Below are 25,719 nucleotides of genomic sequence, written 5' to 3'. Positions count from 1 at the left end.
AAGCAAATATATATTTTCCATGAAACAGTCTATGTGACAGAGAGGACCAGCACAATGATGCATATGTCTTTTTTTTAATTACTTTCATTTGTTTGATGTATGAGGCCATATGAGCAATACCATATTTCCAGATCCAGAGAGAGAGAGAGAGGGAGAGAGAGAGAGGGATGCAGTTCATCACAGCCAACTGGAATGTCTGCAGTCTTTCTGCTATCCACAAGGGGGCACCATCACATCAGAATATGGAAAATAACTGGTTTCTTCACATTTAACAGTCAGAAGATTGAAATATGGGGTTGCAATATATCCTATCAATGTTCATTCAAACATAAAGATTATCAGTTTGTTGTAATTTATGTTGTTCCTGCTATCATTCTCTCCGTACACATTCTGTACCAAATCTTCACTCAGAAAATGATCATTAACTCAGAAGAACGGGGAAGATCATTCATATGTGGACTGTTTATTATTTATTATTGAGACAGAGAGAGACAAAGAAAGAAACAGTTTACAAATACTGGTCATACTGTCACTGATGTATGTGTGTGTATAACAAACTGTGTATTATCTCTCAGGCGTACAGTACACCCTCACACATGACTCATCCACAATATTTCCATCAACATATCGTGTGCCCTCTTGGAGGCACTAAAGAAATAGTAGTTCTATTCCAAGTACTTGAGTGGGATCAATGTAATGAGGATTTCTGCACCGGTGGTTCTCACATTCATTGACCTAATGCTGGCTATTGCGTGGGAGTGAGATGGGATGGGGTGTTTATTGGCTCCAGGATAGATGCATAAATAAATACTCCACTACATAAGTTAAAGAAACATAAAATGTTGTGCAAAACATCAATTAAAGTGGCAGTATCTTATAGAACATGTAACCCCAATACCTTAAGACCTCTCCAAAAGGTAACCTTTTGTTGTAAAGTTGAAATAAGCTACATTTTTTATTGGTCCCCAAGTAAATCTTATTTTAAAATTGTGAATGTTTTATTAATAGTATGATTTGGTCACATTTAATTCACATTGAAGGCATTCTTAGCTGTTTATCCTAAACATTTTTATCATGGTATGTTGAGTTCAGCATTGTGAAATTTATGAATGGCAGGCAATAACTTCCTGCTTTCGGATTCTCAAATGAATTAAGACAGTACATTGCCATTACCAGACAAAAAGCTTTAACAATCTACAAATGTATAATTCATATGTGTTGGAGTGTTTTGCTGAAGACAAATCACATTCAACATTTTTTGTTAACAATCACTTCGACAGTCAATCAGATAAATATCACCCTCTATAATATAATGGCCACAGGAAATCACAACTTGGTATGCTGTGGTATTTTACACGTTAGCCAGCAGCTTGGAGTAGATAGAAGGGAGGTCATTAGATGGAATAGCTATAATGGTCAGCTATTTCAAGCTCCTTTAATGGGGCTGATCCTAATGCTCAGAACCCAAACCTCAAAGGTCAGCGATGGCCTATTTTCTAAAAACCAACATGTCAGTGTCCTTTCAAACACGCCAATTAACATCAAGGAAATCTCAGGCTGTTCTATTAATAGCAGGACTTGGATTTCAACATGGAACTTTGCTTCAAAGCTCATTGCTGAGCTGGTGTCATGTAGGCTGTTGGAGTGTTTGGTGGAGATGGGAGTCAAATCCTTATTGTCTCTCAGGCACATTTAGTCAGTATACAGTCAGTACTCTCTGACCTCCGGCCAGTTACATGTGTACGTGTGGTGGTTTATGGGTATGATCATGCACAATTGTAACGATCAGAGGTAATGACTGCACCTAACAAGTCTTTGGAAAGCTTTTTTAAAGTCTTCATTAAAGATGGTGTAGATGAGGGGGTTGATTAGCGAGTTGAGGTAGCCCAACCATGTCAGAAAGTCAGCCATCTCCATCGAAGTACTACAAGAACTGCAGGTGTTAACAATCACCTCCTTGACAAAAAATGGCAACCAACAGATGACAAAGGCCCCTATTATCAACCCCAACGTTGATGCCGCTTTGCGCTCCCGTGAGCCTGAGATCCGTGGTCCTTGGTAAAACTGGCTCCGACGTGATTCACTACGTGAATCACTACGTGACTCACTACGTGACTCATGCCGGCGTGACTTGCAATGGAAAGCCTTTACCGATACACGCACTCGTTCACGTGGAGGCTCCTCAGTTGAGGGTTCAGAGAAAGACTTTTCTGGTGGGCTTATGGGCTCTGGACTTCGAGGTCCCCCATCGCCATCACCATCTCCAGCAGGGTAGGATGATGGGATCATGCTCCCATTAGTCATGCATGAGTGACGGCTGGCCCGGCTGGCCTCCCTGCGCATATACAGGGTCTGAGCGGCCCGATAGATTTTGTAGTAGAGGATGAGTATGAGCAGCAGGGGGATGTAGAACGCTCCAAGGGTGGAGTACAAAGTAAAGGTAATGTGATGGTGCATCATGATGCACTGGTCTTCCTGCTCTGCATCCCCGCTGTAGTGCCGCCAGATTAGAGGAGGTAGTGAGATGAGGATGGACAACAGCCACACTACTGCCACCATCGCCCCAGCCCTGGCTCCCGTGCGTTTGCGGGAGTACTCCACTGCATCAGTAATGGCTCTGTAACGGTCGATGGCGATTGCAGCAAGGTGCAGGATGGAGCATGTGCAACAGGTGATATCCACACTCAACCAGATGGTACACACCACCTGGCCCATGTGCCAGGTCTCTTTCTGGATGTACATAATACTGAAGGGCATGACCAGCACAGCCACCAGCAGGTCGGTTACTGCTAATGAGCAGATGAGGTAGTTGGCTGGGTGGTGCAACTTGCGCGTGACTGCAATAGCTGTGATCACCAGGCAGTTGAAGAATGTAGTCAGGATAGCCAGTACAGACAGGGTCAGCGAAAGTAGGATCTTACTGGGAGGGAGTTTAGTGGTCTCCAGTGAGTCATTACCACTGCTGTTTGTGGCAAACACCCCCTCAGTGTAACTGGGAAAATCCATTCTGCAAGCAGAATGGAAAGGGAGTTGTACATTAGACATAAGGGAGCAGGGAGTTTAGGGAAAAAGTATTTTCAAAAAATCCTTTATTCAGTAGATGACAAATCCTTTTGCGTCTGTAATTTTTTGACTGCTGTGTATATTGTTTTTATTTAATTTGGTTATAATATGGCATGTAATTTAATCAGTCATTCAGCATTTTAGCACTATAAAATGATTGCAAGAATTGTACTATTCTTCTTCCTGCACTTCATACATAAAACATGCCAAAGTGGATAAAAAGAAAGTTTTCACTCAGAATGTGCTTTTGAAGATTATGCACTTTAAAGACTGTGCCCAAGGCCTTACACCATTAAATGGTTGAAAATCTTTATTTTAACTTGTCAAAGTCAAAATCCAGCGATCCAGTCCTACCTGTCTAGGCTCTAATGTGTTGCATCCAGTTGGTTCAGTGTGCAGCAGGATCTGTCCTGCCTGCTTGTTCAGCCATCACATAACCTCTATCACTCATTAACACCTGGGAGAGAGAGAGAGAGAGAGAGAGAGAGAGAGAGAGAGAGAGAGAGAGAGAGAGAGAGAGGAGAATAGGGATGTAAGATTGAAGAGAGAAAAAAAGATTTAGAAGCAATACAGTAAAAAAACAAGCCAAGGACGAGTACACCTACACAGCAGATGAACGAATCGTGAATGCTTTCTCAAAAGCTAATGTTTGCATGTTTTTTTTGAATTTCAATCAACTCTCCAATTCATGTGAACCACTTTCTGAATCTGTGGCTCTTATTTTAAGATGTTTCACCTATGTGACTTCTGCTCTTCCGATTAGGGTCAGTCTTACATAGCTCATTGGCTTGCATAATAATATTAGTACCCTGAGTTCATAACATCACAGTCTTAATGCTGTTTCAAAGGCTTTTCAAACTTAATAAGAATACGAAACTTTGGTGGATAACTTTTTTGGAATTATTTCCATGAACATACTTAGGCCTATATTTGAAGCCATACAACATCAGACTGTTAGCTGCTTCAATCCAAAAATATCACTCTTTGTATATGGGGAATATATTGGTTGATTAATAATTTAACAACAGCCACTATGATTGTTTGTATTATTGTCAGTGCAGCTCTCCTATTTACTCTCGGCCTTGCAGTGTCCTGAAGACATAGAGTGGGAACTGTTGCTATAGAAACAAGAAGTACAGTACTTTTACTTAATGTGGCGATGGAGCAGAAGCAGCCAAACTCTGACTGTTGGGTCTCTCCTGAGACTGTTTGATTCCCAGAGTAGGTCCAGGGGGTAGATGGGTGGGTGAGCAGGGTGCCAAGGCTACATGACAACGGAATGAGATGAGAGATTTCAGTTCACCTTAACAGATGGCAGTGTCAGCTAATATAATTTACCAGGAACACTTTCAAAACCCCTTTTTGACAAAAAGGCTTCTATATAAAGGCAGAAATGTGTATTTACTGTTGGACCATAGCTAACCCCGTATATGGTATATCATTCTCATCATCGTTACAATATTGAGCACATTATACAGTATAAATGTGTAGTAGCAGTGCAGAGGCATATGAGTATTGTCTCCCTTCTTCATTCAAGGTGTGGGCACTGGCCATCCCTTATCCAGACTGAGTCACCTAGGTGCTCTTTGCTTAGTGTGTTGGTTTTATTGTATTGTATAAAGCATACTGACACAACCGTTTAGATTATTGAAGAACCATAGCACTGTTTTTACATTATATTACTTTAACTACAAATTATGTTTACTTTATATTTTTCCTGACACACTTGTCTAGCTCACTGTTAACGGTGCCAGAGCGTGGTGTTAAAAAAAACAGCAGCTCTGGCCTGTTAGCAAAGGTTTTCAAATTGATTTTCAGGGTTGGTGCAAGAAAATTATTTCCTAAAGTGAAGTCTCACCAAACACTTTAATTAAGCTCTTTGCTGAGAAGAGTCGGGCACAGTTCACTATGCTACACTGCAAAATACTTTCAAAATGTAAATGGTGTCATAGCTATTCTAGAACAAATTGCTGTGGACCAATAGAGAGTATTTGTTTCTTCATACCTGTAATTTAAGTCTTTAAAGACAACAAAATTCTCTTCCTCTGAGTGTGATGCAATTATACACGCCTTCCCATGTACAGTACCCTCGAATGAATTTGGATATAAACAGTACTTGATATGCAGATCACTTTGCTCAGATAGATAGATGATAATTACTGCTGCACATCTGTTGTGCTCTATGTCACTGCACTGACATATTCTGAGCATCTGAAAATAGTGCACAAACATATATTTAAATAGACAGTATGGGCTCAGCGGGGCGTGTGTATGAGCATGCATGTATGTAGGCTACATGCGGAGATTGACAGTATGTGTCAACAGTGTCAGCCTGTCATAAGGTGCAACAAAGAAAATCATCTGCTTTTGTCTCTAAAAGTTCTAAAACACAGGCTTTCTGTTCAAGGCCATCTTAAGATAAGCTCCAGCGAGGCAGAGTGAGTCGGCTCTCTGCTTTGTTCAGAACAAAACCCAGTGCCCTTGCATGAATTTAGCAAAACAGGGACAACAGCTTCATTCACTGATTGACGGTCACATTGTTTTTAACCCTTGTGTGTTGTTCAGGTCTGTGGGACCCATTTTCAATATTTGCTAAAAGAAAAACTATGCTATTTATTATTTCTTCTAACTCAAACTCCTTGGCCTTGGCTCATTTTCTGTGAAGAACATAACAAATAACTTATTTTCAATGACTGCACACGGTACACCCCCCCTACACATAACTATTACATATGAGTGTATTTAATTGTAGGTGCTATGAAACTAGGTCTTTCTGCACCTGCTATTCCCACACAAAGTTACAAAATTGTTACATTTCATGCTCTTTCACCTGTTCTGATTAAGGTCTAAGAAATAAGCACCAATAATACATTTATTTATTTTTTAACCTTTTTTATAATTGAATTTCCTTGTTTTCTCACAAAAAACGAAAATGATCATATGATCATAAATGTGATCTCACAGGGGTAAATGGCAAATATGAACCATAAATGATATATATATCATTGGTAATTGAGGTAAAGTAAACATCTGTTAATATTTTTAAATAAATTGTTATGGCTGTATTGATTTAAAAGCCTAATAATGTGGTGGGTTCACAAGACCCGGGAACATTGGCTGTCTAACTAAAATATGAACAACATACAAGGGTTAAATGATATTGTAACTTTCAAGTTCGTTTTGTATGGTGTTGCTACAGCACATTATTTCCTTCATCAATGATCTGCTGATTATGGAGAGGGTGATAAGAGATAAGAACCAGTAAACCCTGATAGCGTTCAGTAGATTTTACAATATTAGCAGATTTATTCAGCACTCAAATAATAATTTTCAAAATCAATTTGAGTTGGTTATTATGGGACTGTAATATCAAGCTACAGAAATACTGCATGATGATGCTCCTGCAGTCTACAAGTAACAGATTAAGGTTGTGCAGATAAGGAGGAGGCTGACAAAGCAGAAACGTGTCAAATATTTCCTCCACATTCAGAGATGAAGATATAAAGATTAGTTTATTCCATTCTCAACTCTCGCTTACAGCTCAAACACATAAGCAAGCACCCTTAGATACACTGTAAACTCACAATATATATATATATATATATATATATATACTGTATGCACACACATACAAACCTCAACTTTACTCTAGGTATGCAGTCACCGAAAAGAATGTCAACCCCCCGACATTCAATCTCTCTCTCTCTCTCTCTCTCTCTCTCTCTCTCTCTCTCTCACAAGAAAAGGGAAGATGCAGCCGTCACATGGAGAACAATCTCTGAAACGCAAACAGTTTGGCCTAAGCAGGGCATCAAGGTGCCAAGTGTAGTTGTTAAAGAGGAGAGTTGTGAAAAAGCTGACTGACAGCCTCTGGAAAGATGCAAAATAGATGACTTACTGCAGCACCTGACGGCACAGCAACTCTCATTCATTTGCCAGTCTGTCTCTTTATCATTTTTCCTCAGCTGTGTATTTAATTTGGTTGTGGAGGTAAATGACAAAGTCGGCAGGTAGTAATACTGCAAAGGGCTCCCTCTAAGAACATAAAATACTGTTTTTGTTTTCTCCTGAAACTAAAGTGGAAAGAAATGGAATACATAAGTGAAGGTAAATATGAATTATACCATTATGGTACAGAAAAACACCCTACATGAAAACATGGCCATGATAAAGTAACATAATAAAGTGTATTTTTTGGGAATGTTAATGGCATGGGACGATTTGAATAAGTAAAAGGCTCATTAGAGGGCTGAGTACTTAAACCTTCCACTAATATTTTAATAGTCTTTTTTTCCCATTCAACTGCTATTCATTTTTAATCACATTTTTACAGATGAGACCACTAGCATGAAAATCTAGCTCCACATCAAGTATTAAGAAAAAAAAAGTACTAGTGACTAGTATTTGGGATTATAATGACAAGTGACTAAAAGACAATACGTATGTGCTAATGGCTAATGTGTGTACTAACTGTCCTGCATTTCAAAAAAGGGTTGATATCATTCCCATTACCCTGAGTGGGCTAAACTGCTGTCATGTCCACTTTGCAGCAGTGCAATGTTCTCACTCATTGACCTGTGTCCTTGTTTCAAGCTTGACTGGATCACTTCATGATGCACGTTGCACACATTTGAATGTTTTCATATTTAACATTCTTTTTCAGTGATTTCTAGTGTTGAACGATATGGTTTTACGACACCTCAGTGCATCACATCGAATGGTCATTTTTACCTCATCTTTCGCACTTTGTGGTGTGCTGTGTGTAAATATTTGGTATTTAACTGTACAGATTCTCAAAATCATCACCATCATCAGTGTATGTGCACTGGAGGCTTCTAGTTATACGGACCATTGGACCATGATTGATTGGCTAAACTAGTTGTGATGTCATAAAAATCTTGCTTTATGCTTGTGCATAAAGCAAGTACACGCATAAAGTACACGTCTTAGACTCATAATAAGGAGAAACTTTCCCCCTTCAGCAGGTAAAAGTGAAAACAGCCTTCTAGTGTCAAAGTCTGCACATAAATCATTCTGTACAGTGAAACATCCAAATGAAGTAACAATAAGTAAAACACATTTTTCAGTAGAGGACGTTTAGTAATGTTTGTGTTGACAGAAACCTTTTTTTATACATACATCTTTCAGTATTCTATCGTGCTGAAAAGGATCTAATGGTTCTTGTTAGCATCTGTGGGTCTGTACGTCTATTTCTTGTGAAGTTGCTCAATGTGTGCCCCTACACTCAATCTGGGATGTGAATGCAGTATAGATTTGAATTTCCTTATTTTGTACTTTTGGCTAAGGCTGATTTATATACAGTACATCCATGCATTAGCTTAAACTGACTCAGTTCAATGAAGCAACATACAGGACAGCCATTACAAATATCTACACCGTGAAAGACTGGTAATGCTTCTGGAAGTTGGTGACGTACTGTATGATCATCCAGCTTGTATAAAGAAATCTGGCCTCAGTGCTCTGCTGCTGTCACATCATGCGTGAGTAAGGAAGGAGAAAGTAAAAAGCACATTTACAGAGGAGGATGAATTCTTTCAAACGTGGAGAGACTTCATATTTGAGCTTTTTTTATATAATGTTTTTTGTCAATGTTATTTCACTCGCTATTGTTGTGCCATTCACTTTAACTTGTAGAGCACTTTGTTCGACTCCGGTTGTTTTTAAACGTGCTATTTAAATAAACTTGACTTGACTGAAAGACATGAATTTCACCAAAAAAATCACCTTTAAAAAATTGTAAGTTGAGTCCAGGTCAGAATCAGAAGTGAGCTTGACAAAGGGTTAGTGGTTAGGGTTAAAAGCTCTTGCATTTAGACGGAAAACATGGTAGAATTTATCATTATCTGTCAAAAGATGATGGTGAGAATGCCTCAATTATTCATATATCATACTTTTGGTGATTTCACTGGCAAGCACACATACAGCATGTGGTACAGCAATTAGATAATGTGAAAAATCACTCTGATTAGACATTCTCCATAATTATAAAAAGCTTCCGCTCAAGCCTTTATCAAGCGAGCAGTGATTTTGGCTCCACATTAACAATACAAGTTTAGTGTGACTATAGCAATACATGCCAAAAGCAGTGTACTGAGTTTAAAATCAATGGGCAATTGTTACTGGTGTCTGTCATCAACAGTTTATTTCAGACTCCATGAAGCAGGCATTCCCTTTTAACTGATAGAGTCCCTTTGAAGCCAGCATGACTGGTGGTATGTTTGATCTGCGCTCTTAAACTGGAACGCGCTGCATCAAAACCCCCCGCCATTAACAGGCTGACTTACGGTTTACCTTGTTAAAAAGCCCCTACAGGATTTTACGCTTTTTTACTTTGTCACAGACAGCAATACATAAGGGTCTTTAAATCAAGGTACAGCTAAATAATCACACAAACATAATACTAGTCGGTTAATTCTCCACTCTTCTACATTACAAATCATCGAAATTAAAATAATCTCCAATACAACTGTGACAGACAAGGTCAGTGTAATAGGAATAGGTTTGCCCTTAACACACAATGCAAATTAGGATGAACACGGTATAAATCAGATAGTAAATATATTAAATCAGGTGGGCATGATTTAATACATTCTGCATGGGAATAGTGTTAAATTGCCAAATTGGATATAATTTGGAGATACAAATGTGAGTTTTCAAAATAATAAACTTGTCAGAAGGCTGAAACAGGAGCCGGACACATCTGTGCTATTTACTTCAAAGATTTTTTTTTTTATATTTAACCCAGCAGGTGTGTAGTTTGATATAATTAATAGTCTGATATGCTGTTAACCCAAATTAGTTGACTTTACTAGAAATTTGCATGGAAACCCGTTGCCTTAAACCTAAGTTCTTACACAAGGTGAAACTTAACAGGTCAAGTTGTATTAACACAGAGCGGTAAGTTGATGCAGTAGACAAATCCAGTTTACATTAGTAGTCATTACTAAAAATCATTAGTAAACATACATTTTTTCTGGAGTCATGTCGTCTGAAATAAGATGTTAAGTTAAACATGTAAACAAACAAAAGATATAAAAGATTATGTAACTTGTCACTACTGAAGAAATAACTTCTTTTGTATACCAATTATTTATTTTCCTTTATGTCAGTATGATTTCAAAAATAATATATTCAACATATTAGTTCCAAATATAACTAAGGAAAACTATCAACTTATAACATTGAATTATTCTAATGTATTGTGCTGTGTGGAAAGTATCACTTAGAAAACAGAATTTTGATTTTAAATATATATAAATTCAATATACCTTATCACTGCCCAGACTCCATCAGTCCCCACCTGAGTCTCGGTCATGGTGCAACAATAAATGTAGATAAACATGAAAACTAAAGCAACCATACATTAATGTGCCCCCAAAACATTAACAGAATATTATTAAAACACACTTTAACTAGGACAGAAGCCGTTCAGAACATATATTATTTTTCCCATGAGCCTTTTCACCGCTTCAGGCAGAACAGTTCAAATGACCCCGCCCCTCCCATTCAGAAACTTAACATCCTTAGTTATCTCTGCTTACTGTAATATGATCTGTGCACTGCATACGGTTCACAAGAATGTTTTACTAAACATTAGAATAATAATAGTTTTTTTTAACATCCATTATTACAAACAACTAATTTCATTTGGGTCTTTGTAAATTGTTGAGTGTTGTCTAGACCTACTCTATCTGTAAAGTGTCTTGAGATAACTCTTGTTATGATTTGATACTATAAATAAAACTGAATTGAATTGAATTGAATTTAGTAATGAATATGTTTTTTAACAAAACATGAAAGAATAAGTAGTGACCACTAACAAGTTGAATTACAACTAAATCTACGTTTACAGTGTACCCAAATGTTACAGCTGTTAGGATCATGTTCAAGTAGAAATGTGGTCTTAATGAATTCAAATTGCTATTCCCCTGGAGAAGAGGCAATATTAGAAAACTCCTGAAGAGAAGAAAATATAAAGAATATCACCAGCCAAAAATGGCCCCTTAACACTACATCAACCCACACTGCCAGATAGAACAGCAGCCAGACATTATTAGCTAATTAAGTTGTTTCGGATAATGCATTGGCAAAATATGTGTACACCACATCCTCACCTTTTGATTCATTTGGAGCTGTGTTCTGGCTACCTGAATACTGAGGTATTCTCTCTGAGTACTGAGGTACTCTAAACTTTCTTTTAGTTCTGTTTTGGTCCCTCCAGCTCTAAAGACAAATACCTGCTCAAATGTTCACCAGCTAGCGGATAACCTTTTCTCTTTGCTGTTCAGTGGTGGGCTGGCAGCACACAGAGGAAGCAGGTTAATCAGATCTTACAGCTTAAAACAACTGCAAGCAACGCTGCCCTCTTACAAGTATGTTCACTAGTGCAGTGCCTGTTCAAAGCGTACCTGTTCGGAACAAGCCGATTGCTTGGCCCATTCAAACAACTTTACAGTCAACACTTTGCTTCCTTGGGTCCTGAGCAATACACCTGCCATGACATAGTTGCGTGCCCAAGAAATGTTAGAGTATATACACGTAATTTGCTAACAGCTAGTTATTTTGGATCAGGCTATTTAGAGGGAACAACATTCTTCATTCTGAAAGTTACATTGCTGATGCTTGAAATGTTTGCTACAGATTTAGCTGACAACAAATTAACACCTGTAATAGCTAATACAAATAATATAATATTTTAATCATATAACTGTCAATCATGCTATGTACTTGAACCCTACTTTCAAAATAAGAAAATGTCTAAACTGAGTGTAAATAAAAGATGTGTAAATGGTCTGGGTGGAAATTAATAGTGAAAATAGAACAGAAGGTTAGTGGAAAAAATTGCACAAATATAAGGTGGCCCATATTTTATTTGTAATTTCAATAAAAGAATTTGAAAAATATTAACAAAAATCTAAAATGCATCCTCGGACTTTAGCATGCATGCACTTCTTAGACGGTTTCAATATCTGTGATCTGATGATGATGTCAAACTATATTGTATGTGTAGTGTATTCATTTGCTAATTTATAATATATAGAGAGAGATTTGCTCTGGGGTTTGATAACAGAGACTGAGACTCAATTAATGTGATTAAAAAGGTCCAAATAGCTGCAAAGGTGAGTGATTGCATGCTTTCACATTATGCTCAGTCATTTGATTGAAGTTAATATCACAATACTACTCATTAATGAAGCTTTAAGTTAGTGCATAAATCAATATGTTAGTATTAACCTCATATTATTTCTCAAACATAAACAATGACTCTTTACAAATCAACATGAGTTTGTGCAGCAGCCGTTCTCTCAGTCAGATGAATACACTGTGGCTATATGTTTACACACACATACATACATACAAAATTAGACTAAATACTGTCATAATCAGTGTACCTCCCTAAACCAGCAGGAGCTAACACCTTATTATGGACTGGGTTGAGGCAATGAAGCAAATGGCTAAACTAATGGGAGGTCCATGTAAAAATACATAATTCATGTGGAAAGGGAATTTTTAATGGCCTTTAATGGCATGTCCTCATACGACTAAAATCAACACTATGAGAAGAATAATGTGAATTGACCTTTCTTGATTTAAAAAGTTTGCTGTTCAACAGCAAACTTTGATGTCTCAGAAGTGTTGTCCCTGAATGCATCAACAGCACTGCAATGTAATAACATAACTTTGCCACATAAATACATGGTGGGTGGACTGTTCACTATACTGCATCACAGAAACGGACCAATCTATTCAGTAAGTCTCCTTGCAGTTGTTGCAGATCAAGGTTATACAGGTACACTCTCATTCTGGACATTTGTTAAAGTGATGTTGGAAAATGTAGCTACTAATGCAGGATAGAAACTGGGTGATAAAATAAGATAAGTAATTGTCTTGGCTCACTCTCTGTATGTGATTGTTCAAGGTGGACCTATGTGTGTGAGAGAATATGATGGGAAGGGATTTTTGCTTTATTTGTATTAGTGACATGTTTATGGAAATAAATGATAAAACCTTCTAAAAAAAGGTAATTTACAACACTGAATTTTCTTCTGATATGCTGCTGAATCAAACTGCATGCTCTCCACTGTTGGAAACAGATCAGTGATTAAAACCTGCAAGGTGAGAGAAAAGGCTTTGAGTGCAGCAGCATGAAGCTTTATAATTTAAATATGTGTGAGAATGACTAACATAGCTGCTGGGCTTCAATATATTACAAACTTCCAATTGAATTACGTTATCAAGTATTGAGATTAAGGGCTTTCAAAACTAATTTTTCAGAAGGTCCATCAGCCTTTACTCTGCTCACCGGCAGATAATATACATTATTATTGTTCCTAACATAGATGAAAAGATGTGGTCAAGCAGGGTGGCTCATTAATTACGTTAGATTACACACAGATTCATGATGTACAGTGTGTTTTTTGGTTTCTTTTTTAAATTGTTTTTAAAGTTAGGATTAGCTAATTACTTAGGGTCTAATTTGATTTCGGGAAGTGGAATTGGATTGTTTATTTTCCCAAAAAGAAAGCCCAAAATAACAAATGAATGGGGTAGTGACTTGAATTGGTCACTGAATCGGTAGTGACCTGGAGTAACAGCTGTGATTTTAAGGCAGTCATGCAAAACAATCCACCTAAAAATATTTAGTTTTGTAATTTCATTATCACTGTGGGACACACAGGCTCTCAACAACCTCAGTAAGGAACAACATTTCTGGATGACAGCCAACTCCAAATGGACAAGCTATAGTTGCTAATGTACGAGGGAGGTTCTCCTATCCTGATAGAGGACATATCCAACTAGCATGGAGGCTTGACAATTGTATGCAGTTAGCACAAAAACAAATCTTTGTAAAAAATGCGGAAATATTTTGTCAGATAACTGATAAGTAATGGATTTGTTTTATAACAACACCTGAGTAAACAAAAGGATAGCAGGAGCATGTACGACATTTTACTATGTTGTATCAGCCCATGTTGTGGTCAACATATAGTGTGGAGTAGTGAATGACTGCAAACGTGCAAATATTGTCATATTTTAAAACGTCATTTCATTACCTCAGTCTACAGTTTATATGTATCAAATTAAACGTTGTCAGTAACAGTTGCTTCTGGGCCCACATACTTAAAACCTTATGTAAGAAGTTTACAAGACAATTATTTTACAATACTACACTCACAGTCATAAGTTAAGCCAATTACAGATTCCTCTATTGTGGCAATGATATTAGATGAGTTTACTTGATAATAAGATAAAGAGAAGGTCAGTGAACGATCAATGATGCTTCTTGTACCTAACCTCACCCAACCTTAACCAGCCAAACCCTCAGAAATTAAATATCCTAATTGCAAGCTCACAGATATGGAAAATGCTCACATAAGCCGCAAATACTTCCCAAATCACTTTAATTTTATTAAATAACTCAACCCAAACCAAACCTTTATTAGTTAACCAAACTCTTCATGAAGAGTGCCTTGAGTTTTCTGTTGATGATAGTAAAGATGTGTGCAATTCAAATTGTCTTCCCATTACAACCCTACCAGAACAACATCCAGAGGATTGCTATCGATACAATGGCTTTCCAGACTTCACACTTCTTAGGATGTACTGTGTGAGTGTGACTCCTTTCCAGTACAGCTTAAGAGAGCAATAAAAGTGGGCCTATAAAGCTCAGGGAACACATTACAGGATATTCACACTTGTGCAGTAAATCAGTTATAAGTAGGAAGAGAGTGATGCGGTGCACATTGTGAGAAAGTTCACAGTTGACACAAACACATTAACACACAGTCACACAAAATACTCACGCACGCATTATCCTGTCTGCATCAACAACCCTCCCGCACACACACAAAGTTTTGAAAGTAACTTGAATGCATCATTGAGGTCACTGCAAATCCTCATGGGATGAGTAATGGACAAGTGCTGCACAATCAAATCCAGTTTTTTTAAAACACTTTTACACGTGCGAATTAGGGCTGCGCGATATGAAAAAAATATGCGATAACGTTGAATTTCGCGATAACGATATTACCTGCGATAAATACTCAGTTCTGCATTTCTGCTGCTTTCAGTGTTCTACTTAAATACAACAATTGCTTGTTGAATTTAAAACAAATGAAAGGCGATCACTTCCAACATTCTTTTATTTACTGGATTGAATATAAAAGGCACCACTAAAAAAGAATGACAGTTACATTTTAAAATGACGTTTTCTACTGATAAAAAATGTCTCAGCCTTTTGCGATATGTGTATTGCACCAGTTAATATTGCGATGATGATAACAAAACGATATATTGTGCAGCCCTAGTGCGAATCAGTTGAGGCACTAAAACTGTGCTCATCGCTTTTGCAACATGAGATCAAGCTCATTTATTAACCATTTGAAATTTATGCAACAGTTTTACCCTCAATCGTTGATGAAGACCTGGGGCCTCATGTATAAAAGACTGCGCAGCTTTCATACCAGAATATGGCATACGGCCAAAACTTGAAAAGTACCTACGCACAGTAAATGTATAAAACCGGTCGTACGCCAGATCCTGCGCACCTTTCCTTTATACATGACAATCCACGTGAAATTGAGCGCACATGAATGAGTGACTGACCCCGCCTTGCCTCCTCCCATAAATTAATATGGAAATTACTATAAATGAGCCCCCAACGTCATTCTTTGTCCAATCACAACGGGTTATCCCGCTGCAGACAAAAAAATAAAAAACTTCACTGACTGAGGTTGAGGTGCTGATCGCGGAGGTGGAGGCAAGACATTTTTTTTCCGTTTGGAGGTTTGTCATCTTGGATAAGCAATAAAAGAAAATGCCCAGAATGGCAAATGGTGACCGGGCGGTGAATGCACCGAACCATGGCAGAATAATAAAAGTGTAAAGCAAGAGAATAGTGGCAGCGCCACACCAGTTACAGAACAACATACATCTCAGTGTCAGTCCAAATTACGCATAATAAGCAGCTTGAACTCACTGATGTAATGCCATTTATTTTATTTATTAAGTGTTAGTAGCTCAGTGAAACTGAGTCCAGCGCGAGGGAGACCTGACTCAGAGGAGGAGATGTTAGTGAGGCCCGCGGCAGGTGACAGTGCGTACAGATCCGCTGTGCCAAGCATGGATGAAATAATGAAATAGTAAATAGGACTACAGTAACAGAAATATGTGCAGAATTAAAACAGTCAAGACGGCCTATTGTTTGGTGGAACGGGTACACCTTGTTCACTTTATAGTCTACAAATCATCCACGGGATTAATGACGCATCACATGAGTTAGTCCCCCCGACACAGCGTTTGTTCCTGGGGAGATGGATCCGTGCGTCCTGCCTCCTGTGCGCCATGGATGTCTGAGCCTCAGCAACTAAAGACTTTAGACACTACTGCATTTTCCGTGTAATTTTCTGCGAGTAAGATATTTCATCTATGGGAAATACAGAGGATGATTGAAAGTATTTTAAGTGGATTTATCAATAATTTTCCATCCTCATGTTTAACAGAGATTAAGTAGCCTGCGAATTAAACAGTTGTGTGAAAGATGTGAAACATTATCCACATAAATGATCAAACTTTTATGGAGTATCAGCGGATATAATTATTTTTTTTTCATAGACAACGTTACAGACGTAAGCCAGTAACTGTAGTGGAAACTTTATTTTGTAATGTTTAGTGATTTTTGGCACTTTTCAGTTAGAATTTGCCACGTTACAGAGCCAGAAAAGACTTTGCGGACGGCCCGCACATTCTCACGACTGCTCAACAGTTTGCGTGACGGCCCGCACATTCTCACGTCAAGTTAATTTTTTATACATCACAAAGTGTCCGTGAAAACCAGCGTACGCAAGCTTTTCGTGCGTACGCAACGTTTATACATGAGGCCCCTGGTGAATTGACACATAACTTCTGTGCCTGTCCCCAGCTAAGACTAATGGGAAATGGGAGGAAAAACTGGAAGTTGTTCCTAGCCCGCCTTTGTGTGCATTGCTTACAGTATCTATCATTCAAAGCTTGACTTGCTACAATGTGCCCCTGAGTGCTGCCTGGATCCCAAATTCACCAAGCAATAACATAACATATTAGCTTTGATCTTTGACTTATCCCACACATTCAGCAAATAAGCGCAATGTTTTGTGGTTGTGAGAATGGCACTGCTTGCTCAAAAAGTCAGCACCAACAGAAAAGTAATCAAAGTTACACAAAGGACAAATCTACCTTTTCATCTCTTTGAAACATCAAGCTAATATCTGTGAGGGGGGAATGACTACAGACAGTTTTGTGTTCAATAATAAAAGCAAAGAGGTGGAGTTTCAACCACCATCTTTCACAGATGTCAAGTTTGTGATAATGGCAGACAATCTGAGATGAGTCCTTTGTCTGGATCCCATTTTAATAGCTAATTTTAAATAAAAGCATATTCTGTATGTAGGAAGAGTGAATGTTGTACATTGCCCTACTGCTAATTCCATTCTGATAAATAGATTTTCTTCCTTTTTGCCATCCTAGCAACTCAGCTTTAAGGATGGTGATGTTATTTAGTCTGTCCTTCCCCACAGAAGGACAGAAAATTGCATCCACAAGCTATTTTGTGCTTTGCGCTTGTTGTTTGGTTTTGGTTATGATCTATTTTTAATAAATACTGTATATCAGAAGTTGACAGATGTGTTCTTGTTCTTGTCCTTGTCTCTTTGTATATAGTCTGCATATAGTGTCTCTGTATGTATTCATTAATTTGTGTGTAACACCAACCTGCCAGGGGGTCTGCAGATGGAAATTAGCCTAAGGCTATAATCTGGCATATTTACATTTGTGAAAATGTTCATTAATATGTATTGTCCCCTTTTTCTTTCAAATAAAATAAATATATATATATATATATATATATATATATATATATATATAAACTCAACCGTTTGTTCTTGCTAGCAGCTTTGACATGTTGTTAATCACATGGGTGTTAGAAATCAATAGACTGCTATTGAATGAGACATTAGCTGTATGAGACACAGACACATTAATGTCCCAGGATTTGCTGATAAAGAGATGAAGAGATATAGCGTTATCTTTAAAGAAAATCATCCTGTTAATAAACTGGAATAAGAACTTCCAAGAATTTCAGCAGGTGCCCCAAAACCACATATTGTCTGTTTACCTGTGACAAAGTGACCCTCTAGCGGCCATAGTAATTCTGACGGGAGCAAAGGAGGTAAATAAGTCCATCTATTCTTATCATGTGTGCAAAAAATTTAGACAAGCAATGAATTGGCAATGGAAATCTTAGGCCCCAGGCACCTTCCAACGATGCTCATTAAATACAGTATTTATAAAAAACTAAAAAAGAATACCAAAATCTAAGACTAAATATATAATATCTAAGACATGAGATGCAAGTGCAAGTTGAAACATGGGGTAAAATATAAAGAGAAATAAAATACAAACAACAAAAGTGCACTTAGTAGGTGTGTCCAGGGTACAATTTGTGATCATTCACAAAACAAAAACAAGCAGGAATTGAATCCCCCTTTCAATACCATGGATATCGGTCAGCCATGCCAAAACACTTATTTATGAACTTCTATATTCAATGGAAAATAATCTTAAAATGAAATAGTACAACGTGGTGTCAACATAAATCACAGTGTATTTTCACCCAGGAAACGCTTGTTCTTTCCTCAGGAGTGTTTTAACCACCGCTAAACTTAACGAGTTGTTTTGGTGCCTAAACTTAACTGTCATCGCTGCATAACGCTCACCTTTTCTGGCTAAACTCAACTTCCATGGCCCCTGAAAGGACCATGTAGCCGGCTCGCAATCACCTATTGGCGGCTAAACAACTGCCGCTGGTAGCCAGTGTCCCGGAGCTCTGTAGCGGCTAAATACAACCGCTGCTCGGATTTTCTCATTCTATGGCACTATAAACATTTTACGTTACAGCACTTAACTTAGTTAAAAATACTTCTATTTTAGGTATATAATATATGGTCTATTGGTAAAGTAGCATTGATCACTTTGATTCCCCCCGTGGGTGTGTCTATATCTCCCCTCCAAAACAAAAAACAGTTGAATCTCACTCAATTGTCCCTCACAGAACATGAAAGATAACAAAAATGGCGATTTATTTACCTTGAGATTTTAATTATCTCGTATTGTGCCTAAAACTAAAAAATTGTGAATCGTCTGACGGCAGCATGCAGAACAGTTTGTGACTGGGTGATTGGGGTCTTTTATTATCCTGTTGGCCTTCTTGCTACAGCACTGGGTGTAGATGTCCTCCATGGATGGCAGCATGAGGTCCCCTAACCTTAACAAAGTAGTAGTTATAACCCAAACCACGTTTCCCTAAACCTAACCGAGTGGTTTTGTGCCTAAACCTGAACAAATCATTGGAAGGCAAGGAGGGTTGAGTATCGTTCACATTTGAACTGATGCTAGTACCAGTACCGCTACCTGGAATCTGGTACCAATACCGAACAGTACCTTTTTTCAGAAGTTTCTCTCGGTGATGATAAATGGGGGAAAAAAGCATCCGCACACTCAAGTCGGAGACCTTTAACCGGAAGCTTGCTTTAGTTTTGCACAGACTTGAGTGTGTGGAATGCTTTTTTCTCCATTAGTTTTCTAGTTTCTAGTTCTATAGTTTGTGCCTCAGCTATGCCTTATACCGGGGGACTGGTGCTTTGTTTCTCTAGTTATTCTCTCTCGGAATAACAAAAATATAATTACAGTTGTAAAAATAAGTCCAAACCTATTCATCCTATTTACTGGGAACATTTTGTTATTAATTTAGAGCTTTTTCACACCACACAAAATACACAAAAACCTTTTCCTACCTCCCTTCTCCCTCCCAAACCCATCCCTACAACCTCCAGCCTGTCAGTCTGTCACCAGTGTCTCAGAGGAGGTGGAACCACACCGCCGCTGCTTTCGGCATGCCATCTTATACAGTATTGCAACAAACGTCTGCGTGTAGTTTTGAAAAGTTCAACCACACGTGTGACTGCTTTATCAGCATAGCTCTGACTCACTGTGACTTGAACAAGCTGCAGAGGAAACATAGTGTTCCTGCGTCTCCACGGCAGCTCCGCTCTCCACTCTGCGCATCCTTGTGGTGCTCAGTGGTACCACAAATTTGATTTGATGACTGGAAATGTTTGACCTTACGAGTTGACAAGGAGTGATTAAAAAAACTAACAAGCTTGCTGTGATGCTAGTGAGGCTATGAAGATTCAGTAACCCTCAACAGGATGAGCGGGTAAATACTGGATGACGGATGGACAGACAGTTAGGCGGATGGATGGATGTAAATAACTGAATGGTACTTCCTCCATTGCACCCTCAAGACAAGCTTTGTATCTTAGCCCCACAACTGGTAAGGCTGTAAGAGGAGCAAAAATGTAAGTACAGAACACTCTTGTTTGTGAAATATAATGGACACTGCAGCCTCTAGGCGCTGCTAGTGGGGCTTTAGGCTTTTACTCTTGTTCCATTAAGAGTCAATTTCCTGTAAGAAGCCACAGGAAAAGACCAGACTGGGGCCACTCTTTTAGATGTAGCTAGTTGATGGATGGTCTCTTAAGGTCAACTTCAGCCCCTACAAGTTTGTCAAAGTTACAAAGTCAGTTACTGTATAATGCCACAATTCCTTTCTGCTAACAAGAGAACAGCAGGCAAATAGGCACTCTCTCCATCTGTCGGACACACAAACAAAATTCCCTAAGGTAGTACCGGTATGCTCGCTCTATGCTGTCTTTGTTTTAAAGACCCCTCTTCAAAGATCCATGAAAAAAACAATGAGAGCTGTCAAGCATTTGCATAATTCTGGCAGCTAACGTTGGCAGAAGAATTTGAGTTTTCATCTGTCACGGATTGGTGACAATTAATTAAACACTGATTCTTGAATGCTATGCCATCTATGTAGTAACGTTCACAATAGGCGGTTCTAGCAGACACATAAGGGAAAGACAGAGTTCAGAAAGGCCTATTTTCATTGTCTGACATGAAAAGGTAAGATGTATCCAGACAGATTTTGATTGAGGCCCTCCCCACTGTCAGTGAAAAGCTTTACATCAGATAGTCTATCTGTCTGGGCTTTGCTAGAGCCAGGGGAAAATAGAAAGGCACCAAGAGCTTACACAAGCCAAGGTTTTTACAAAAAATGTATCCATCTCTAATCCATCAATCTAATTTACGTGGTTGGACCATAAGAGCATGCCATCCGCACAAACTACCTTTGTCCTAATGAAATTATATTAAACGCTAAAGACAGCTCTGTCACAAGAAAGGACAAACAGAATTATTAGAAGTATTAAATATTCCCTTCCAGTCAAAGAAGGTAAGGCCCTGTTATTTAAGCTTGGTTGCATTCTGTGATGTTATCGGTGGTGCAAAAAAATGTGTAAAACCAGCAGAATAAAAACAGAAACAGTGGGCCTAATTAAAAATATGGAGCTGTGTAGGTTGTCCATGTACCAGCCATATATTATAAACCTCTTAGTGTTATTTCAGATCAATGAACTTTTAGTTCACCACTTAGATCCAGCAGGCTAAACAAAATAAGTGGGGAAACACTTTCAACGTTCAACATCATTGTAAAAATAAGCAACCATTTCCTCTACACCTTCAACTTGGCTCAGCTAAATATTTTGTTTGCCAGTTGGCTGTCACAGGTCAAAGTTTGTGAAATATTCATAGCACAATGCCACAACACCCAGTTAGCACGAGATTCAGTAGAGGCATCATTTTTTTCTTGTTACTTTAGCATACATTGGTAAATAGCATGTTAACCTTTTCAGCTACCTGGGATCAATGAAATGATGTCATATGCAGGTTTAAATAAAGTTGCAAGGATGCTTTTATCTTTTTTCACCTGGACGACCGTTAGTCGAATTAGTAGAGAAATAGTGGAGTGGAGAACTTTTGTGAATGTTTGACATGTGCTTCTGTTTTTACTGTCGCACCCCCATTTGCTTTTGCTAAAGACAGGCAGTGTTGAGTTTGAGGATTTAATAAACAACAATCCATACAAAAAGAGTCCTGAAAATAGCAGGCAAAATACAAAAACAGGGACAGGCAGAATCCCCAAAACAGGAAAATCACAAAAATACCAGGAACATCTAGCCTAGAAATCTAGACGCACCCTAGTGGCAGCAAATTTATTTTGCAGCCAGGGGGGTCTAGGCACTCTCCGTTGACTTGCGAGCAGGAAAAAACAAATTTTGGTGAGGCCAATCACATCGTGTATAGAGTCGGTGGGTGGGGCTTATGGCTGCTGCTGCTGGGAACAGCGGTCTTCTGGAAGACTTGGAGTTAAGCTTTTCTTTGAGAAAAGAACAAAGAGCGACACAGAAATCATTCTTAAAAAAGGAAGATGTGTTCGGAGTTTTGCTGACCGGATATGGCAAAAGTTTAATCTATCAACTAGCTTCGCTACCTTCTTCGTTGCTCTGCCTGGTTGTAGCGCTATCCTATTACATGCAGAGGGAATTTGAAAGACAACCGTTTATCCCGCCCCTCGGATTGAGCTCCGTCAACGGTGAGTTCCCAGACCCAACATCTTGATGTGGGTCTGGCTTGTCAGGCTAAGGAACACCGAGACCAACGGGTTAAAATAATAGAGGTGTGCGCTCATAAAAGTTAAAACATTTAGAGACCGACAACCCCGTTAACATTCCCTGATGGGTATTTTTATGAAATAGCCTATATATATTTTAATGGGAGGGAATTACATATCGGCTATTTCTTGGCTTCTTGAGCCGTGTGTCGCCAATGTGCACATCGGCTTGAATTATGTTTTTAGATATTTTATTTGCTCTCACGATCGCTTACCACTGCCAGGGTTGCAACTGCAATAATAGGCTAAAGCAACGACAGATTATGGAAAGCACAAGTGTAATTATGGTCAGGACCCCATCATTCCCATGATGGGGAAGTGATATTGATAAGAGTAGGCTAATTTACGCTTTTACAGCGTGATCGGCAAATGTTTTTTGCCAGCTTTCCTTCCTGTTTTAGGAAGCAGTGACTGTATTGCATTTTCCCTGTAAAACCGAGTCTGTGTTCTTCATATTTATGTAGAATTATAATTTGCTCTTCTTATATAAAACATGCGGCTCTGGTAGATGTTTGCGATTGGTCGTGGCGCGCAAACACCGCCTCTTTTATGTGAACGCGCACGCCGCTGTATTGGGAAACCCTGGGTTGATTGAACTAGTTGTTAACCACCGTCGTGATACAGGTTATGCGGCTAGGGAACAGGTGAAAGACATCAGGGCGAAGCAAACAATCACAAAGGCGGGAAAACCAAAAGACAGGAAGTAAAACAAGACAACACATAGAGAGAACAGAGAGACTACAAAACAAAACAGGAAATGGAAAACCAACAGAAAACATGAAACCAACTAAACACTGGACAAGACGTGACACTTTTATCCTCCTAGTGTTTCATGAGATTGTTGTTATTGCTTTTCTTTTCTTTTGCCTCTATTTTTATTGCTTGCTTTTTATTGCGTTGTTTTTCCTTGTAAAGCACTTTCTAACATGTTTAAGGAATATGTAAATAAAGAGTAGTACATCTGTAAAGCTATTGCAGTTAAGTTACGTAACATGTAAGCTTGCAAATGTGCCCTCTATAAAATGGCTACTAATATTTCATTGCAATTGGCTGACATCAAATGTGCCATCTTAAGAGTTATTAAGGTTGTGTGATCCCTAAGGGAAAGCAAGTAATAGAAGAAACAAGGAAGGAGTACAAGGACATTTGAATTGAAATAAGAATAAGGTAAACAAGGTGCATTTTTCATAATAGTTACAGGTAGTACTCTGGTCTCCACGTCTTGAACATAAATAATGTATCGGTATTGGCACCAATACAGACGCCTGTTTGTGTGGAGCTACACTCTAAAAAAAACATAAAAGAATGATCCAGTTCCACTCAACTGGAAAAAAAGACCATTGGTATCAGATCTGTTGGTATCGGTCACTAGACAAGTATCATCATCACTATCAGTAGAGGAAAATAACGATTGGTAGATCCCCATAAAAAAGCCAGGGTGCTACAGGATGAACTGCAGTAAATGCTTGCTCATGTCCTCATATCATCAGAAGCCCCGATGTGTCCTTGGTTTCACACTGCTACCCATCACTGGTGTCTATTATTTTTCTTTCAGAGATAACTCCCCCATTAAATTAAGTACCATGAGTAAATGCGATTCCTCGGCCAGAAAGAGCTCACTGTGGAGCCCTTCTTCAATATTTCAAGTAATTAAATGAAAGTGTCCTCAATAATATGTCCTTCACTGCAGTGGAATTCCTAGCTTTACTGTACATACATTTGCTTACATTTTTGCTGTGGGCATGCATGGGCCTGCCCAGTATATGTCCATATTTACATCCAATATCAGTGTGCAGTGATAACACAGGAAGTGGTGTTTCCTTTATTTAGAGCTAGGATGGTGGATGTGCACGTACAGTGTCCAACTGCCGTGCAAAAGACCAGAGTTTGCATCCTGCCACAGACCCGAAATTTCGAAAAGCCTGCGAGTCACTCACCCCTGTGATTCCCTCACTGTCTCTCCATCACACCAACCCAGTCTGACTGTATCCTACACATATGCTGCAACACACAGACACACACACACACACACACACGCAATGCTCTCCCTTTTACATTCTATTTCTACTGCACACACTATCCTTCTTAAACACACTACATATCATTTTGTGGGTTTGGTCCAGAAACGTCCCGGAAGTGGACCCACTGTTGGTTTAAAGAACCATTGCATTGCAGCAGAACAGATTCCCAGGTAAATTCCAATGGGTCTTAGGGGGGGCACATTGCTTACTTTTAATAAAGTCTACACTGGATGTGAAGTTCATTTTGAACAGATACGGTATGTGGACATAGGCTACTGAACATTCACAAACACATGCAGTCACTGTAGAGCCTTTGCTTTGAGATTAACCCTCCAGAAGAAGAGGAATCTCCTCATCATGACCCCCTCTTAATGATTCAGGTCTGCTAAAGATCCTGGCAACAGTCCGTCAATACAAATCACTCTGTACAACCACCAGCTTGGCTATTGTTTTCTCTCTTACATAATTAAATCACCTTCTGATTATCATACAGTCATCGAGAAAAAACTGTAATTGGATTGGACACATTGACAAAAAATTCTAGAAAGATACAGATGCATAGATGCATTATAGGCTACTATATGTCTATAGGATCATCATGCCCAGACTTTATCTTATTACATGCAGTAAAATAGTTATACTCAGCACAAAGGTGGAGGCAGCGTAGGTGCTCTGGTTGTTTACAACGTTGATGAGTGCAATGTTTAAAAGCCAATTAAGATGACAAGTGGAAATGTATGTTATATCAATTACACCTCATGTGCACGTACACATAAAGCGCCCGTCTATAAACTACTTTCCAATTTCGGTTCATGAATTCAGAAACTGCATGACAGCCTTACTGTCAACAAATGTGCAACCTGCAAAATATTAACTTACCCGGCTTCCGTTGCAGAGAATAAATGATAGAAGAAACCAGGCAGTGGCAGAGGAACATTACATTCCCTAATGTCCATTCACAGCTCAGCGACGTTCACGCCGACACCCGTTTACAGTGTCGACTGA

General features: G+C 38.7%; 1 protein-coding gene across 2 annotated transcripts; it reads right to left on the bottom strand.

The window, feature by feature from the left end:
- Positions 1-444: 444 nt before the first annotated feature.
- Positions 445-25,719, bottom strand: htr1fa (5-hydroxytryptamine (serotonin) receptor 1Fa). 2 transcript variants are annotated; one of them, XM_028591367.1, is made up of 4 exons: positions 25,594-25,719; positions 4,206-4,327; positions 3,418-3,520; positions 445-3,007 (listed from the first exon to the last, which is right to left on the bottom strand). In XM_028591367.1, exon 4 carries the CDS (start codon positions 3,004-3,006, stop codon positions 1,786-1,788), a length of 1,221 nt encoding a protein of 406 aa, XP_028447168.1. In that variant the 5' UTR covers position 3,007; positions 3,418-3,520; positions 4,206-4,327; positions 25,594-25,719; the 3' UTR covers positions 445-1,785. The 2 variants fall into 2 exon arrangements, with proteins under 2 accessions (XP_028447168.1, XP_028447167.1); XM_028591366.1 differs by lacking the exon at positions 25,594-25,719 and having other exon boundaries at positions 4,206-4,678.

The sequence above is a fragment of the Perca flavescens genome, chromosome 11 (assembly GCF_004354835.1).
Source record: "Perca flavescens isolate YP-PL-M2 chromosome 11, PFLA_1.0, whole genome shotgun sequence".
In the NCBI taxonomy this organism is placed as follows: Eukaryota; Metazoa; Chordata; class Actinopteri; order Perciformes; family Percidae; genus Perca; species Perca flavescens.
This window is presented reverse-complemented; position numbering and strand designations above follow the sequence as displayed.